Source organism: Tachysurus vachellii, chromosome 7, assembly GCF_030014155.1.
Source record: "Tachysurus vachellii isolate PV-2020 chromosome 7, HZAU_Pvac_v1, whole genome shotgun sequence".
Lineage (NCBI taxonomy): Eukaryota > Metazoa > Chordata > Actinopteri > Siluriformes > Bagridae > Tachysurus > Tachysurus vachellii.
Window position 1 is genome coordinate 26,538,370 of NC_083466.1, and position 19,118 is coordinate 26,557,487.

A 19,118-nucleotide genomic window follows, 5' to 3' on the forward strand; every position below is an offset into this window, starting at 1 on the left:
TTATTATTATTATTATTATTATCATCATCATTATTGTTGTTGTTGTTGTTGTTTACTTGATTAATTATTTTAGTATATTTACAGATACCCTTTTCCTTGTCAGCACTTTTCCAATCAAATAGTTAGATGAAATGTCCACCAGGGGGCGCCAGTCTCTCTCTCTCTCTCTGTCTGTCTTTCTCTCTGTCTCTCTCTCTCTCTGTCTCTCTCTGTGAGTGTGTGTTTGCAGTGTGTGTCAGACAGACAGGTGTGTGTTGCTCTCAGGTGAGTGAAGAGTTGATACTCCTCAGAGAGTCTACACTTTAGTCCAGGTAAAGCTTCTCTCCTGACCTGCAGCTCATATCTCTTTCTCTCTCTCTATCACTCTCCCTATCTTTCTCTCTCTCTCTCTCTCTGTCTCTCTGTCAGGATTTGCAGTGTTTCCTCCGCTGATTAGGAACTTGTGTGTGCTAGCAGACATGGCGAGTGGAGGGATGCAGCTCCTGGGCTATATCCTGGCATTTTTAGGCTTTGTGGGTTTGATCATCTCCACCACCATGACAGAGTGGAAGATGTCCTCATATGCAGGAGACAATATTATCACAGCGCAGGCCGTGTATGAGGGACTGTGGCAGTCCTGCGTGTACCAGAGCACCGGCCAGATCCAGTGTAAAGTCTACGACTCGCTCCTGCAGCTACCCTGTAAGACACTGGTCTTTATTATCAATACTGAATTCTTTAATTGTCTAGTCAATTGTTTTGTTTACTTTTCTGATGCTTTCTAGCCATTTCTTCATTCATTCATCCCACCATTGGCTTACTTTTTTTCTTACTTTTTTGTAGATCTAATTATTTATTTAACTTTTATGTATTATGAAGTTATTTGCATACGTATACTACGTATACTACGTATTAACTTTCTACTGTACACACTTGTCTATTTGTTTTTTGTTTTTTTATTTATTATTATTTAGTGATTTGCTTTATAAACTTACTATTTATTTGCTTATTTATTTATCTAATAATTAATTTGTTTATTTTTACAATTTATTTATTTGTTTGCTTGTTTTCTGTTTTATTTATGTTTATGTTTGTTTGTTTTCTTCTTTTTCACATACTTGTGACTTTGACTTGCTCATTTTTTGCTAACTTGTTTACTTGCCTACTTTTTTCTTTGCTTTCTATTTGCATAATTAGTAATTAGTTACTTGTTTATTTTTAAAAATTAATAAATCTACATCCATATTTACATCCTCACTTACTTCTGATTTGAAAGCTGATGGTTGTATGACACTGCTGCTGTGATACAACTTGAAAACTTTAGATGGGCTCACAGGGGTGCCAATATTATTTACATTATTTATGTTATATAGAGTGAACTTATGTAGTACACTTATGTAGTTCACTTTTCTTTTTCTCTACACCCTTACCACGCTCATGTTATTCCTCTTTATCTTCCTTCTTCGCCTTCTCTTCCTTATCCTCAGCCTCGTCCTTGACCTACTCCACTTCATCCTTGTCCTCATATGCAGTTTCATTCTTGACCTCAAACCTTTTCCTCAGCCTCCTCAACCTCAACCACTTCCTCAGCCTCCTCAACCTCAACCTTTTCCTCAGCCTCCTCAACCTCAACCTCTTCCTCAGCCTCCTCAACCTCAACCTCTTCCTCAGCCTCCTCAACCTCAACCTCTTCCTCTACCTCCTCATCCTCAACCTCTTATTCAGCCTCCTCATTCTTGACCTCTTCCTCAGATTCTTTAACCACTATCTCTTCCTCAGCCTCTTTTGTCTTGTCCTCCTTTTTGTCCTGCTGTTCTACTCCTTGTCTTTGTCCTTAACCTCCAGGTCTATCTAATCAGATTCCCGCTCGTTTACCAGCGAGTTCAGACGTGTTGGATAAATGCCTCAGATTCCAGACTTTTACACAACTGCTCCTGAACTGCTTTCACTGTGTCACTACACCCAACAACAACATGGATCAGTGAATCGAACACTTTAAATGCACGACTAATATGACTCATGAGTTTCTGCAAAATTTGGGCCGAGACTCATTTCATGATGTCATCACAACAGACCTCAAGCCAAAAATCAAATCCCTCTTCCATTCATGAGTGAAACATGACTTCAGCTCTAATACAAAGTCATTGCGCATTACAGAGTCTCAAAGCTAAGAGTTTCACAGAATCGTTAAGTACTTAAAATAAAAAGCACAAGAAGTTTAACAAAAATACCACAAAGTCAAACATTTTTGGCTGCAACAATCCCACAAAAATATAAAAATCCTGAAAAAACTGATTAAGGAAGATGCAAGGCAGGAGGTAGAGTAGAAAGGGTTTGTTGCTTTTTGTTTTTTTTACAATTCTGATAACAACAAATCATACCTTGCAAACAACAAATAAGTTAAAAAGACACTTTATTTACTAAAAACAAACCCATATTTCCTGGTTAATTGGCTCTCTTTAAGCAGACTGCTGTTCGCAATCATATATAAAGATGGGGATTAATTAATAATTAGTCTTTTTTCGTTTCTTTTTAATGACTTACAGATGAAAGATGGGTGTATGGAACAAAAAAATGTTTTAGAAGAATAAATAATTTCTCATCGGATCTCGAATACAGTTTGCCTCATTCTTATTCTCAAACTAATGGCAAAAAAACGTCTGAAATAATAAATTTGTTGCTTTGTGTTTGAACTGAAATCTGAAAATGCAAAGATTTCTATAAAAACATTTTTAAAAAACCTCTTATAATAGCTATCTAGCTAACTGCCATTGGAGTCCGCTAACTAACGTTAACAGAAAGGCTGTTTGCTAGCAAACTGACCTTTCTGATTAATCACATGTCTACAGCTATATGTTTTGAGTAGCATCTACCGGTCTACATAGCTAGCTAGCATAACAAGCTGTAAATTTTATAGCTTGATAAGATTAAACAGCTAGTAGACTAGCTAATTTGATTTTAATTTAGTTTCTGTCTTGTGTGCAGTACTAAATTTAGTTTATTGCAAAATAAGAACAGGTTTTTGTAGCTTAGTTTGTTGGGTGTAAAAGTCTGCTAACATTTATGTAGCCTAGCTAGCTGATGCTACTGCACCTTGACTGAAGTTAGCACTTTAGCATGCTTTCTTTCACTTTTTCATTATGATACAGAAAGGAAGTCATGAATTTAAAAAAAATTGTAAACCTGATTCAACTTCATATTACGCTTTTTTTAAGATTTTGCTCCTCATGTTAGCCTTGTGTAAGCCACTGATATGGATGTGTTTGTGTGTCTGCCACTGCAGTGGAGGTCCAGGCGGCTCGAGGGTTCATGGTGTCGGGGATCCTGCTGTGTGGCATCGCCATCCTGGTGGCCGCAGTGGGTATGAAGTGCACCAAGTGCATGGAAGACAACATGGAGGTCAAAAGCAAAGTGGCCATGGCTGGAGGAGTCATATTCGTCGTGGCAGGTGTGGAGATTGGGCCTAGATTTTTCTCAGTAAGAGATAAGCCAGGAAAACGTCAGTTTCAGTTATTTACGTTATCAGCTGTAACTGCGATATATTTTGTAAAAGGACCACAAGGACCGATTGCGCCCCCTTCCTTCAGTAACTCCCTGTCGGGTTGTCATGGTAATCAGGTGTCACCTGTTTTCTAACATCTTGATTTACACACATTGCTTGTTATCACGTGCATCAGCAAAATAAAATGCTGAAGCAAAATGCTGCCAGTGATCATCCTGACCTTTACTGGAGCTATACCATCAATAGCATCTTTAACTTTTAAGTTAAAATTTTCAACACAAAACATAGAATTACACATATTCAGGTCAAGAGCTTCAGGTAATGTTCACTTCAAACATAAGAATAAAAATATATCTTCTATCTGTGACTTTATTCATACCTAGCATGGATGTTGGTTCGACATGTTCTGGTTTGAGTTTTTTAGGATGTATAGGATTCAAACCTTACAGCAAGAGAAGACCACATCAGGTTCTTCTAAAACAGCAGAAACAGGACGTCAGCCACACACTCAATCAAACTGCTCATTTAAATACTAGAAAAGAAAATCTGTAATAAGGATCTAAAAAACGACAAAAATCTAGACTCGTATTTTCACAGCTAGCATCCAGAACAACAATCATGCTTAAACTTATTTTTTTGTCATTTAAAATTTTTTAATTTCAATTTTATAAACAGAATTTAAAGAAAATTAAGATAAGCTAAATTTTTATCATTTAACATTTTTTATTTTCAATTTTATTAAATTAATAAAAAGAAAGTTACAATCATGCTTAAGCTTATTTTTTGACATTTAAAATTTTGTAATTACAATTTTAGTAATTATTTTTAAAAATGTAATTTAAAATCATGAATTGAACTCATTTGAATTGAACTCATTTTTTGTCATTTTAATTTTTTTATTACAATTTTTTAAATGTAATTTTAAAAAATGGTTGTTATTTTTTCTAAATAATTGACATCCTCTTTTGAGTAAAGTTTTTGCAGGAATCCTGTTTATGAATTCATTAGTTTATTTGTTTGTGTGTTTGTTTGTTTGGTTGGTTGGTTGGCTGTTGGTTGGTTGATTTTTCAGGTGTCTGTGCTTTCATTGCTACTATCTGGTATGGAGATAACATCAGACGGCAGTTCTTCAACCCCTTCACTCCGACAAACGCAAGGTGAGCAGACATTCACTTGCATTTTATTTTCTTCATTAAAGATATTTTTAAGACACACTGTTGTTCTGCATATCTGAAATTTGCAGTTTAATATTATAGAAAGTCTGGAATCATTTTTTTTTCACTTGATTCTTTCTATAATCCTAATTCAATTCTGGGTGAATTTTTATGTTTTATTTTATTTCTATTTTCCCCTCGATTTTTTAATGTTACTCAATCAAAATTAAGCTTGTTTTTGGAATTAAATAAATAAAACCTCAAAATAGCCAAATCTAATAAAAATTGCAAGTTGGAAAAAAAAACAATGCAGTGCATGAAACAGTGCATGATAAAGACCTGAAAGTGAATTTATTTTATTTCTTTTAATATTTTTTAAATATAAAATTAATTAAAAATCACATTCACTCTAAAGCATAAATTGAGATTCATTATCAAATTTAAAAAAAAAAAGTTGATGTCAATTAACAAAATTTAAAACACTTTCCAACTGTATAAAATTCCGCCCATCCCTTGCCTTCATTTGCGTATGAAACATGATTGGCTCTTATGAGTTATGACAAAAGAGCACTACATTTCACATGTTTAGCATTCAGAATCTAATTCAGAATTTTCAGTTATTTCTTAAACAAAAAGCACTTTCAGTGACATTTGGTATGAAAATAAAGAACCGTAGCAGAACTGTACAGATGTTGACATGCTTGCTGTTTGCAGGTACGAATTTGGTAAAGCTCTATATATTGGATGGGGATCGTGCTCTCTCACTGTGATTGGCGGCAGCTTGCTGTGCTGTAACTGTGGCACGAAGAGTTCAGGAGGTCCAGCAAAACGTTACCCAGGGCCTCGTCCGAAATAGCCCTCACAGCCCGGCTAACATTTAACGTCAGCAGCCGCACGTGTGTTGCACAACAGTGGACACTGGACAATCACTGGACAATCAACACAATTTTCATACAAATCTTTCTAGGTTAAAATACCAAGAAACTTAATTTTTTTTCACTTTCACTGCACACATAAATGTCATTTTTAAACACATAACTCCTTTTACATAGATTTTTCCCCAAACATATCCATTATTACTGGATGATGACATGCTAACTGTTGCATGTAATGTTGTAATGTAATGTTTAAAGTCAAGGATTTTTTTTTTTTATACAAGATGTGTTTTTACTTAGTTTAGTGGCTATACATAGTCTTTTTTCTTTCTCTTGAAGTTAGCAAACAAAACAAAACTAACAAAAAAAAAAAACACAGCTTGTCATGTTTTTGAGAAAAATCCTGAAGACTTTCCTCTGGTGGAAAACCTTCTGTTAATAAATTCTGGCAATGGAGACTCCTTCAATAAATGTTACTTAAATATCCTCTTAACAACTTGATATTAGGTTTACATGAATTCTTGTGTGAGTCATTACTATAACAACAGTTCTGTGTAAGAACATGCATTCATATAAACCTCTCCTGACCAATCGGAATCCAGAATTCTTGCATCTCTGAGACACAAGTTCATGTGAATTGTTTTGTAAAGTATAACATTTTGATGAAGATGTTTTTTGTGTCTCAAATTAATCGAATACAATTTTGCTTTTCTACAAGACTTGTGATGACCTGTTTGTTTTACAAAAATGTGACGCAAGAAAGAAATCAGACAATGACATGTTTACTGCACTGGTGCATCACTGTAAACATGTTTACAAATAACAGTGCTTGCTTTATGAAATGATAATTATAGCTGTGCGTTTGTGTGTGTGTGTGTGTGTGTGTGTGTGTGTGTGTGTGTGTGTGTGTGTGTGTGTTAAAACACTGGTGGCACACACTTTATGATTGTGTGGGTTTTTCTTTTTGGAACAACACCTTCCTTCTTCACTGGAGGCAGATGGGTGTGTTCTGTGCTCTGTGGTCAGGGAGAACCTGTGGAGACACGTCCACCAGAGAAGAATCCAGAGCATTTCCACAGAACATTCCCACATTGATGCGAGAGACACTTTTTTGTTTTTAAACAATTGTAATTAAATAAAAAGAAAACGTTAAAGGTTGTACTAAACAAAAACATAAGATAAATGAATTATATTTGTACACAAAAAAATAAAGAAAAAGAAAACAAAAATGTATTTGAAGAAACCTATAATTTCATGAAGCTTAAAAAACCTTTTTTTTAAAAAAAGCTTAAAAAAAGAAAAAAATGAAAAAAAAGCAAATAACCTAGAATTTAATAAAGTTTAAAAAATATGAAATAATAACTACATTAATAACTGACCGAAAAAGTACTGACGATTACTACTTAATTCAATATTCATTAATAATTATTATTCATTCATTCATCTTCTACCGCTTATCCGCACTACCTCGGGTCACGGGGAGCCTGTGCCTATCTCAGGCGTCATCGGGCATCAAGGCAGGATACACCCTGGATGGAGTGCCAACCCATCGCAGGGCACACACATACACTCATTCACTCACGCAATCACACACTAGGGACAATTTTCCAGAGATGCCAATCAACCTACCATGCATGTCTTTGGACCGGGGGAGGAAACCGGAGTACCCGGAGGAACCCCGACCCTGTAGGTGTGGTCAGGACTGCAGTAAATCTAAGCGGTGGGAATACAGCCTGGGTGAGGCGCCAGTCCGTGACAGAGCATCGTGCAGACACAACTTACAGTATTGTAGCTAATCCACCCAATAGCTTGGGAGGAAACCAGAGAACCTGGAGAACCCCGACCCTGTAGGTGTGAGGCGAACATGCTAACCACTAAGCCACCGTGCCCCCCTAATAATTATTAAATTAAATAAAATATTGCCAAACATATATCCATATTAATTGTTTAATTGCATTCCATTACATGTTACAGTTGCTACCAAATCAATATTTAAATGAATTTTCACATTCATAAAACACATCCCTTGCCCTCATTTGCATATTAAAAATTATTGGCTCCTCTAGTTTATGACCTACTGTAACAACACATTTCTTTCATGTATTTTATTCAATATGTTAATATTTTGCTGTAATTTAAGGTCAGGATCTGAGGTCAATAGACCATCAGGTGAGACTGAGCAGATGTGTGAATGACACGTGAGTTTCCTGGTCTAGCGCGGTTTAGCATTGCATATGATTAGAGGTTGTAACACATTACTGGTGGTTAAGGGTGCGTCTGGGTTTCAACTAAGCATTAAGAGAAGTATTAGAGAGCTATTATACTGTATAACACACAATACATGGATAGAGTTAGTGTTTTGAATAATCAGGAGCAAGTTTTATAGCAGCAAACTCAGAACTTAGAGTTAGAGCAGAAACAACACAAGCGACTAAAGGCATGGAGCCTGATAAGCCTCATCACGCTCTAATAAAATTAAAGGAATCACACTGAAACCTTCCAATAGATACATTTCTGTTTTTTTATTCGTTCTTCTATTTTGTTCTCAGAACAAGAGGGCATGATACAACAAACACTACAACAAACACAACCTCCTGAGTAAGTCAGTATTCAAAGCTTGAATATCTACAGTAGGGCTCATCTTTAGTGTTTCAACACAGGTGCATTATGGTGCTGTGATCAGAGCTGCTAGTGAAATCTGAAACTCTCTCAATGTGTCTGTCGTTTCCACTGCATGGTCACTGATGTTCAGTGATCTCCCCCTGAAAGAGTTGTCTAAGAGGTATCTAGAGAGATGTAATGCAGGATGGATAGATGGATGGACAGTTGGACAGATGAATGGATGAGTGGATGAATGATGAAAAGATGGATTGGTGAATTATGATGGATGGATGGATGGATGGATGAATGGATGAACAAATGAATGGATGGCTGAATGATGGATGAATGGATGAAAAGATGGCTGAATGACTGGATGGATTGCTGAATTATGATGAATGGATAGAAGGATAAACAGATGGATAAACGGGTGGGTGAATGATCGATTGATGGATGCATGGATGGATGGATGGATGGATGGAGAGATGGATCAATTGTTGAATTATGATGGATGTGTGGTTGGAAGTTTTGTTTTAGCATGTATTGTATAGTATTACAGAATTATCCAGTATATTAAAATATATTTGCGTATTTAAATACATTTGCATATTAAAATACATTTGCATATGAAGCCTAACTGGCTCTTAAAGTTTATAGTATTAAATATCTAGTAGTGTTAATAAGTAAAATCGTTACTGAAATTAAATGTTGAGATCCAGGACAATTCCTGTGTTAAAACTACTATTTGATAAAGTGGAAAAGTTTGTATCTTGCAGGGTTTCTGGATTTTTATTTTATTTTTTTTTAAAGAATGCAATAGCTAATTTTAAAAAAGATTAAATTAAAATAAATAAAAATCAATTAAATAAATAACTAACTAATACAATTATTCCAAATCAAAATATAAATTACAATAATAAAAGCAAATAAAAAAAGAATTTTAAATGCAATTTATTTTGATTTTGAAGATTGTTGTTTTATGTTTTTACAAGGGGAAATGTAAAACTTTCTCCACCATGACTTACACGTCACTACATCCTGCTCATGCGCGTTTCTCCAAGTCTAATATGGAGTGCATAACTCCAATAGATCTCCTGGAACATGTTCTACAATCAGACACTGAAGAACCTGTGCAGACACATGCTCTACATCAACTTTCAACTAAATAACAGCAGACAAGGTGCATTTCTGCTTAGAAATACTAGATAAGCTTATTTAGCTGAGGTTTGTTCATATAGAAGTAGAAGTTTACAGAATATATGACCCCAGGCAGCAGATCCTGTAGCCTGGGTGTGGTGACTTGGAAGAAACTCCAGAGAGCGGACTGGATTTTCAAGCCTGCCTGAGGACATATTTGCTGCTTTGACTGGTTGTGTCAGGATCAGAGCGTAAAATACAACACAGTGATTAAATCACTAGTTTCTGTTTAAAGAGGGAAAAAAACTGAAGATAGTAAGAAAGGACTGTGAGTCAAAGAGCTGTGATCATTTCAGCCAGGCTGAGATGTGGGAATACATAGCAATACACCCACCACCTACACACACACACACACACACACACACACACACACACACACACACACACACACACCAGCATGGGTAGGTTACATCCCTAAAACATATCAGACAGGAACAGACTTGTTGTAATATGGGGGTACTGTTCGGTTTAGCAAGTAGGATATGGACAGGAATGCAGAACAGGAAGTTCATATAGAAGCTTTCTGACTTAGACAGGCACAGAAACTCTGATATGAATCATGTGAAAACATTTGTAGTACAGTAAGAGAGTAATAGAGACATGTGAGTAAAGACATGGATGGATGGATAAATGATGGATAGGTGAAAGAACAGATGGGTAGATGGATGGATAAATTAGTTGGTACATGAATAGAAAGATGGGATGTAGCATGAATGAATGAATGAATGATGGATGGATGGATGGATGAATGGATGTGTGAGTGAGGAATGTTTGACGATGGATGGATGGATGGATGGATGGATGGATGGATGGATGGATGGATAAATGGATGGGTGAGTGAGGAATGTTTGACGATTGATGGATGAACTGAGAAATGGGTAAATAGATGAACAGATGTGTAGACAGGTGAATGCACCTTGTGCGGCTGGAGATAAGTGTAGATTAATCACACTGTATGTAAGTTCTATCAGATCCACAGGGAACTAACATAACATGTCTGATCACCTGTATCTGGACCTTGTACAATCTCATGTCAAATAACACACCTGATGAAATGAGATTAGATCCTGATGAAGCCCATTCACTGCCACGCCACAGGTACACTTCCTGTCTAACAGCGCCACCTCCTGTCTTTAAATTAAGAGTCATTTCCTCAATGCAATTCAGTCAATAAAGCCAAATCCCTGCACGTTCTTACACAACAAATCCTCGATAAACTCCAAATTTGTTGCTTTAATTCAAGTTGTGTCGAGTAAGTAATAAACTCTTTCCTTTATTTCGTCATTTATTTGTTCACATGATAAAAAAGATCTTTTTTTACATTATAGTCGACTTTCAACACAAGGAGGCGCTCGTGTCTTACCCCTGGAGCTCCTCTGTGTAATATATTACTAACATATTTCATATATCTCAGCCAGTTCACAATATAAATAAAAGCAAGTTTGAAATTTATATATTGCTGCAAAGTTAAAGAGAAGGAGAGGCCAGAAGAAGGAATGAATGAATGAATGAATGAATGAATGAATGAAACTTAACTTGTTATTGTACTTAACTTGTTATTGGATGAAAAAAAGAAACTCACTGTGTTTTATTTGGATTTTAAAAATGGCTCCTGTCTGTCAGGGCTGAGAATTAAGGGGATGTAAATAAAAGACACCATTCAAAGACTCAGAAAGGAGAAGGAGAGACTGTAGCCTTGTGATATTCTGCTCCTGTATCTGATCTACACTAAACATAAATATTTTCATGTTCAGATATGCATTTCAGCTCTTTGTGGCTTGTATGAGTTGTTATACACACACACACGCACACACGCACACACACACACACACACATACATACATATATATATATATATATATATATATATATATATATATATATATATATATATATATATATACAATGTACCATTGTACTTAAGAGATGGTTGAGTGGTATCTAGCAGAACACCAGTTTTTAAAAACTGGTCCCAACAAACCATGTCATAATAAAAAATAACAGAGATCACATGTTTATCTCTATTCTGTTTGAGATAAAGATTAAATTGAATGGTTGCTCAGATCACATGATACTAAAGCAAACAGCTAGCCACAGTTCAAACACTTCAAAGTCTTGTTCCATTTCAGTCAGTATTTGACTCATTTGATTCAGCTCAAAAATCCGAATCGACTCTTTGACCTTGTGAGGTGCATAATTGCTTTTTTATTTATTCTTTTTTAACCCAACCTTTGGGTTGTCTTCCCTGTTCTGATGGCTTGAACTGTTTTTATCCTCATTTTCAATACAAACTTCAAAACACGTGGAATTATAATAAATTCATTCAGAAAAATAATGCAATATTATGACGCTAGTTGAGTTGATATATTTGTTATAAGTGACTCAGTTAACCTCAGCAGTGTATGAAACTTTAAGCACAGGAGCCTAAACGTATTCTTTAAAAAAAAAACCTGTCTTGATCAAAAATTGCACAATATCTGAACCTAAAGTGGTAGAAAGAATCTGGCCCAGTTCAGCGGCAGATCAGCCAGATATTTTTTTAATTCCTGGAAAAAGTAAATAAGTGTATCATTAATAAAGGATTTGGCAGGGCAACGTGGAGGAACAGCATGGTTCTGTTTCTTCTTAATAATGCATACTTACATTAGACTTCACCTAAAAGACTTTAGGATGAATGATGAATGAGAACTCACTCATAAGCAACGGTCGGTTTCTGAGGAGAAATAACGGAAAAAAAGAAACAAAACAAAAATAAAACCTAGGTCATCTCTATTGAATCCACCTCATTAAAGGGGCTATTTATTATTATTGTTATTGTTATTATTATTATTATTATTATTATTATTATTATTATTATTATTATTATTATTATTATTATTCATGATGTTTGTGGAGGGGGTCACGGTGGCTTAGTGGTTAGCACGTTTGCCTCACACCTCCAGGGTTGTGGGTTCGATTCCCCACCTCCGCCTTGTGTGTGTGGAGTTTGCATGTTCTCCCCGTGCCTCAGGGGTTTCCTCCGAGTACTCCGGTTTCCTCCCCCGGTCCAAAGACATGCATGGTAGGTTGATTGGCATCTCTGGAAAATTGTCCGTAGTGTGTTAGTGCGTGAGTGAATGAGAGTGTGTGTGTGCCCTGTGATGGGTTGGGACTCCGTCCAGGGTGTATCCTGCCTTGATGCCCGATGACGCCTGAGATAGGCACAGGCTCCCCGTGACCTGAGGTAGTTTGGATAAGCAGTAGAAAATGAATGAATGAATGAATAATGTTTGTGCGAGCAGTCGATTTAAGGGTCAAGCAGATTTGACAAGTCCTAAAACAGAAAGTATTGAGTTTCTACTCAGCTAGGAATAGGATTTTGAAAAAAAAAACAAAAAAACATGTTCTTGCAGTGACTGAAGAAAGACCAAGACAACAAAAAGTGAGATTTTACTTTTATCTATACACAAGACAACATAAATACTGAATCTGGGTAAATATTTACTGCATTCCCGAAAATATACACTCATCAATTATATAAATAACATGGACATGAAAATAAAGTTACCAGCTGTCTGCTTTCTGAAATTGATGATCAGCTCATTCGAGACTGCCTAAAGGATCCAAGTTAGAAATTGTCCAGTAAACATCTTTCGTAGCATCAGATCCAAATGCTACAGAAGCAAGCAGTCCAAAAAACAACAAGCAAAAAAAAAGCATCTGCAGTTCATTTATCCATGCATTCATCTTCAGAAAGTGGTTTATCCTGGTCAGGACTGCAGTAAATCTAAGCGGTGGGAATACAGCCTGGGTGAGGCGCCAGTTCGTGACAGAGCATCGTGCAGACACAACTTACAGTATTGTAGCTAATCCACCCAATAGCTTGGGAGGAAACCAGAGAACTTGGAGAACATACAAAACTCCACACAGACAGTAGCCCAAGCTCATGACAGAACTTGGGACTCTGGAGCTGTGAGGTAACTACAGGATATTAGTGAGGTCCATTAACCCCAGGAAAGTGGCTCTTAGATGTCATTTGTAAAATATTATCTATCTTCCCTTTAGAATGACTTCATGTTGATCCACTGGACTGATCTACTCTGACAGCAGGTAAGTGAGTTAGCTAAATTTCAGAGAGCAGCCAATAGATTAACTTCATATTAATAATGGAGAAGCAATGACTTTGTTTTTAAGACAGAATTGCTAGTTTCTCACTCTTGCTAAACATCTTTCACCACTGAAGAGCACCATGTTGGATAATCATTTCCACATTCTTTCCTCTGCAAAAGTCCAATTTGTCAACCATGCAATGGTTAAAAAAGGAAAATAGTATTTAGGAAGACACATGTCCAAACACAAACCGGATGAACAATGTTTGTTGCTAAGAAGCTAAAAAGATACTATTGTAGTCCATGACTATCCTCCATGGATGGACATGTATGATTATAGAAACCTTTTAATGAAGCTGTGCCTTGATATAAATAATCAAACTGTTTCTCCAAAACAAGACAAATTATGACATTTACATAAGAACTGTATTGTAATGCATTACGCAATGGATCAGTACAAGGAAAATTATTCCGTTTCCATTTCCAGCATTTGGCAGACACCTTTATCCAGAGCGACTTCCATTTAAAATTATTTTATACAACTGAGCCTCAGGGGCCCAGCAGTGGCACCTTAACCACTAAGCTAACACATCCCCCATTTTTGATGTGGCCAGTTTAAGAACATAAGATTCTTATTTTAGTAAAACAAGATCATTGTAAAATAAATAGTCATGCTGTACGGTTACAGACACACCTTTTATAGCTCATATGTCACTTAATAATCAAACATATGGCGATTTTTCCTAGAAGTGATCGATTATAACATTAAAACTAGAACTGTATCATAGCACTAAGGGAGCAACAGAAATTAATTTCACAATAAATAGTCATGGCCTATGGTATAATTAATGCACCTCTTACTGTATATCGTTCACAATCTACTTCAATCTAAAGAATGTAAGTCGTGGTGATTCATACTATAACATATATTACTTCTTGTTTTTTTTTTTTGTCGGAATCCTAGCAACTCTCCAGAGTAACAGCTGTAATAGTGTGAGTTTGACAGATTTAAAACTAGAGCCAGGCCTGGTTTAAAATTAGTCTTCTCAGAAGACCTCTCAGAGCTCATTTCCTTTAAAATCAGCTCTGTACATTCAGACTGAATTCACTGCCACACAGCTCGTAGCTTAGTTCCTAAAAGTATATTGGTGTTGTTTTTCCACTCTGCAGATACCTTGTCGACAGAGCTCAGTCTTCACCCAGTCTCCTAAAACTTGTAAAATGTCTCCCTTCACACCAGTCAGATGTCTTCCAGGCCAAACACACCAACGCCAAAGATGACACCTTTGCTCCTTTAGCGCCTCCTGAGAGAGACGTTATTATTTAATGCTGCTGGACTTCAACACCGAGTCCTGTATGTAAAAGTGGCCTGATGTGATGGCAAGGTTTGAGTCTTAGTGACCTCACTGAGATGTTTAGCCAACCAGGGAGAGGAAATTTTCCACCTGGGGTTTCTGAACAAACCTCAGTCATAGAGGAAGCATCTCTGTGCAACAGGGTCCTGTTCACAGACATGCTAATGTACTTCAATGCAGTTGTGCTAACTTGAGGTTTGGTTATTCCGTAAGCTTGAACCCGTATGCACCGTAGTTGCACACCCCTGACCACAAACCCCTGCGACTTGAATTACAGCCAGCACTGCGGATCTTCTGACCAATCAGTGTCAAGAAATCAACAGCGCTGTTGTATGGTATGGATTGGAAAATTTTCCAGATTGAGACAATAACAAGAGACTTTTTTTCATTTGCCCAGAATAAACAACCAACAGCATTGTGATTCACACCATCAAATATTCCCTCCTTCATCCTGTTTGTGTAAATATGGGTTTCATCATGTTTCACATTTGGCTGAACTGTCCTTTGCTTAAGCCTCCAAAGACTTCTTCAATTTGACTTTTTTGGCCTTGGGCCTTTATATGTATTCAAAGTTGTAAAAGATACTAGTTGTAAGTTGAATCTTGATTAAAGATAATTCTACCAAAACCTAGAGTCACAGCCATAAAATATTGAGCTTGCTGCTCTACATCATAGCTTCTTTCGTCAGTGGAGTATCCATCTGTAGCAGAGACCTGTCCAAAAGGTTCGCTTCCAAGTCAACCTAAATAGAACTAAGCTGCCAAGTAAAAACTGGCCACAGAGATTCTATATTACATACACACACATACACATGCTGAGAACTGCCTAAATGTGGACTTTTGGCTTCTCACATCTCAACACGTGATGATATTTCTCTCCGGTTGATAATTAATGAGTTTGCATGCATATGTTGTCGTTTTGCCATTTCAGAGAGAATCAGCACTGTTGATTTATTTTTGGTCATGAAGGATTAAAATCATCATTAACCATCAGATCTATAAAATGGGTTTGAGATATTCGCATGCTGTGCTATGAACCCTGCTACACTATTGATGTCAAAAGAGACCTGCTGGGAAGAATAATAAGCAATCGTTGGCATCTGTGACACACGCTGTAAAACAAGGCTTACATATCCTGTGTCTCACTCTTTCCTTCTTCAGTCTGAGGAGCAAAAATAGGGTAAACTGGCGCAGACGTTCACTGCACACAAACTCCATCCATTCATCCGAGCTGAGAGTCCCAAGAGTATAGGAATAGTATAAGTGGCTGTCTTTACTATAGCAGCAGTTATTAATCCACATTTCATAAAGCAAATTAAAACCAAATCTGTTTACAAGGCCAAACATTCCTTGGCTGTTTTTTATCTCCTCCCTTTACTCCTCCATCTATGGCTTAGTGGTTCTTGTTAAACTTGTTGACAAAGCAGGCGTTCACAGCGACCCGGAGAACTTCAGCTAAAAGTCTATTAGAAACGTCTCTTTTCTCCGATTGTGGTCTTGAATTTTGGCTTGTTCCATCGAAAATAATCTCACACCATGACAATGATTTCCCAGCATATTAAACAAAGCCAATTAACTTATATATTACTAGAGAAATTTTAACATCTGGCTAACATCTGTAAGATATTAAGATTGTGCTTGACTGGCCAGCAGTTTTTTTTTCATCAAATGTTTGACAGCTGAGAGGAGTTGTGAAAGGTTTTAAACATTTCTCAGATGTGAAATTTCAATAATGATCGTATTTGAAATCATAAACTTCTGATCAGTCAAATGCCTCCAAAGGCCAACTTAGAGACTCTGTTGCTAGATTTGACTCCTTTAGTAATTGCATCTTAAAAAAAAGAGTAACTTTTTCAGTTTTCAGTAGTATGTGGACACCTGACCATTATATCCATATGCTTGATGAACATCTCAATCCAGATTTGGTTCATTTTTCTTGTTATAATAAGCACCAATCTTCTCTTCTGGGAAAGCTTTCGACTAGATGTTGGAGTGTGGCTGATGGGTTCATTCAGCGATACGAGTATTAGTGAGATCACACACTGATGTTAGGTGTTGAGGAGGCTTCAGTTCCAGTTCATTCTAAAGGTGTTCAGTGGCGTTGGGTCAGTCAGAGCTCTTGAGTTCTTCCCTTACAAACTTAATACATACTGTAACTTCTTCCTGGAGCTCTGTGCTTTGTGCTCAGGGGCATTGCTTCTTAATTCTAGTGAAAGGAAATTTTAATGTTACAGCATACAAAGACATTCTATACAATTGCGTGCTTCCAAATCTTTGGGCAGCAGTTTGGGGAAGAACCACACATGAGACCATATACTTTTGGCCATATAATGCTTATTTAAATTTGTAAAATGTTATGCAATTTATTATAAAGAATCAAGAAATATGCAGTATAGAATATGACATCTTCTACAGACTACTTTCCTCTCAAAACAGCTGGCAACATTTTCCTATCATGCCAAATCAAATGAGCCACATCAAACCAGCCCATGTGTTGTATTTCTATTTGATAAAATCAGACAGCTGTTAAAAAGTTGTGCAAATCAGACAAGGCCTGTTTTGGATGGAATCCAAGGAAGGGTCTTTACTTTTCCCTTTCGAGCCATCATTCGGAAAGATCCATCATGCAAGATTCTAAGAAACCTCATCATCCTGAAAAAACCTGCAGAATTCCTGCAAAAACTTGTGCTGAAATCTATCCTTCCAGCTGTCAGTCCACAGCTGGATGACCACCAGTTTGGCCATAAATCCAGAATAGAAACTGATGAAACTATCATGTCTGCTACATTCACAATTTGCCCTAAATCCCGCCACTAATCATCCACTGGATATATATACGGCTTCCTCGGTGACAGGCCACACACTGTAGCGATCAACTCAGCTAGATCTTCAGCTATCATAACCAAAACTGGTGTAATACAAGAATCTAGTTCATCAGAATTACTTTTTGAAATCTTGGTATACAATTTTGTCTCTTCTGTAGCAATAACATTTTCAAATCCTACTGGTGCCATTACTTTTTTTTATAATGTAGTTAATAAAAATATAGGTGGTTTTAGAGAAATTCTACTTTCCTGTGTTAAGTTGACAGTTTTAAATTTTAATTACAAACAATAAATTCTACATTTTGTATGACCCTTTTAAGGTCACAGTACATTTTCTAAATCCAGAGCATTTGCTTTTCCCTCAGACTTTCAGTGAACTGTTTTAAACATGTTGATGTAGAAATAAACCTCTCCATAAAACTGTTTAAAGTTTAAATTGCTGTGTGTGTGATTCAGTTCCCAGCTGTTTTTCTATTAAACTCATCTACTTTTAATATGACGAGCGTGTGGTTCGCAGTCAAATTGGTCACTATAAGGTCAGTAACAACATCTCACTGTAAAGAGTGTTTCTCACTACTCAGAGCTGATTAAATTTAACCCTTAGCTGTGAGGAAAGTTAGGCAAATATGTCTACAAAAGCTACAATTTGAAGATTTTTTTTTTTTTTATTTAAATGTGATCATAACAAATTGCCATAATGTGTCAGGAATGATGGAACCTTTTCCATTGAAAAGGGAAAGAAAATCTGTGTTATTTCAAGAGTGTCTAGCAAACACACCATAAAATCCAAGTCTGCTAAAATATTTTACCACAGAAAGTTCTGCTTCATAGAAAAGCTTTAAATAAAGTCAAAAAACTCAGGATACAGTCCTACATTCTGTCAGCACACAGATATTAGCTGACTACTTAGTGATGAGTGATGTGTTTGACAGACCTACAGGTCATGTATGAATAACCTAAATATATTGACATAGCGATCCACCACCACGCTGATCAGTGTCCAAGAGTACTTTATTTTCCTTATCGAAACGTTAGGCAATATGATACCCCTGACAGCCTAGTTGAGGTCAGGGATGCATAATATTTTGACGCCAGGATACATTCAAAATACGTTGACATTTGCGGCTCCTTTAAGTCCTTGCGGTCCATGAAGCAGTCTCCAGGATGGTTTTCGACCTCGCTTGCGATTACCGCCCACAGGGATTTGTGACTTCTGAGATCAAACACAACCTTCACTGTGCTTTCTCCTGGAAAGAATGTGAACGTCTTTGTATTTTAGAGAAGGGTAAAAAAAATAACCTTCAGCAAAGTTCGACTTCACTTCCTTTTTAACCATTCGTCCCCCTCCTCCACCAACCCTCCGAGTTCTGTTTGGGTTTTGATCAATCTGTTTCTCGTTGTCTGTACCCATACACCTCAGAGGCCCTTTGCTTGGTCTGCAGTTTCCTTTGGTTTTTGTGTTTTTCAAATCCCAAAAGACGACCAAAATTAGGCCATAATACTTTTCTTTTTTGTGAGTGTGCCTGTATTTTTAGCCAAAACTTCC

At 36.7% G+C, this 19,118-nt stretch overlaps 1 protein-coding gene across 3 annotated transcripts; it reads left to right on the forward strand.

The window, feature by feature from the left end:
- The first annotated feature begins 191 nt into the window (after window positions 1-191).
- On the forward strand, window positions 192-6,227 carry cldn1 (claudin 1). Of its 3 annotated transcripts, none has more exons than XM_060875177.1 (5): window positions 192-311; window positions 457-681; window positions 3,263-3,427; window positions 4,554-4,638; window positions 5,350-6,227. In XM_060875177.1, exons 2-5 carry the CDS (start codon window positions 459-461, stop codon window positions 5,489-5,491), a joined length of 615 nt encoding a protein of 204 aa, XP_060731160.1. In that variant the 5' UTR covers window positions 192-311; window positions 457-458; the 3' UTR covers window positions 5,492-6,227. The 3 variants fall into 3 exon arrangements, with proteins under 3 accessions (XP_060731160.1, XP_060731159.1, XP_060731158.1); XM_060875176.1 differs by having other exon boundaries at window positions 207-264; window positions 409-681; XM_060875175.1 differs by lacking the exon at window positions 192-311 and having other exon boundaries at window positions 318-681.
- The last annotated feature ends 12,891 nt before the right edge of the window (window positions 6,228-19,118 follow it).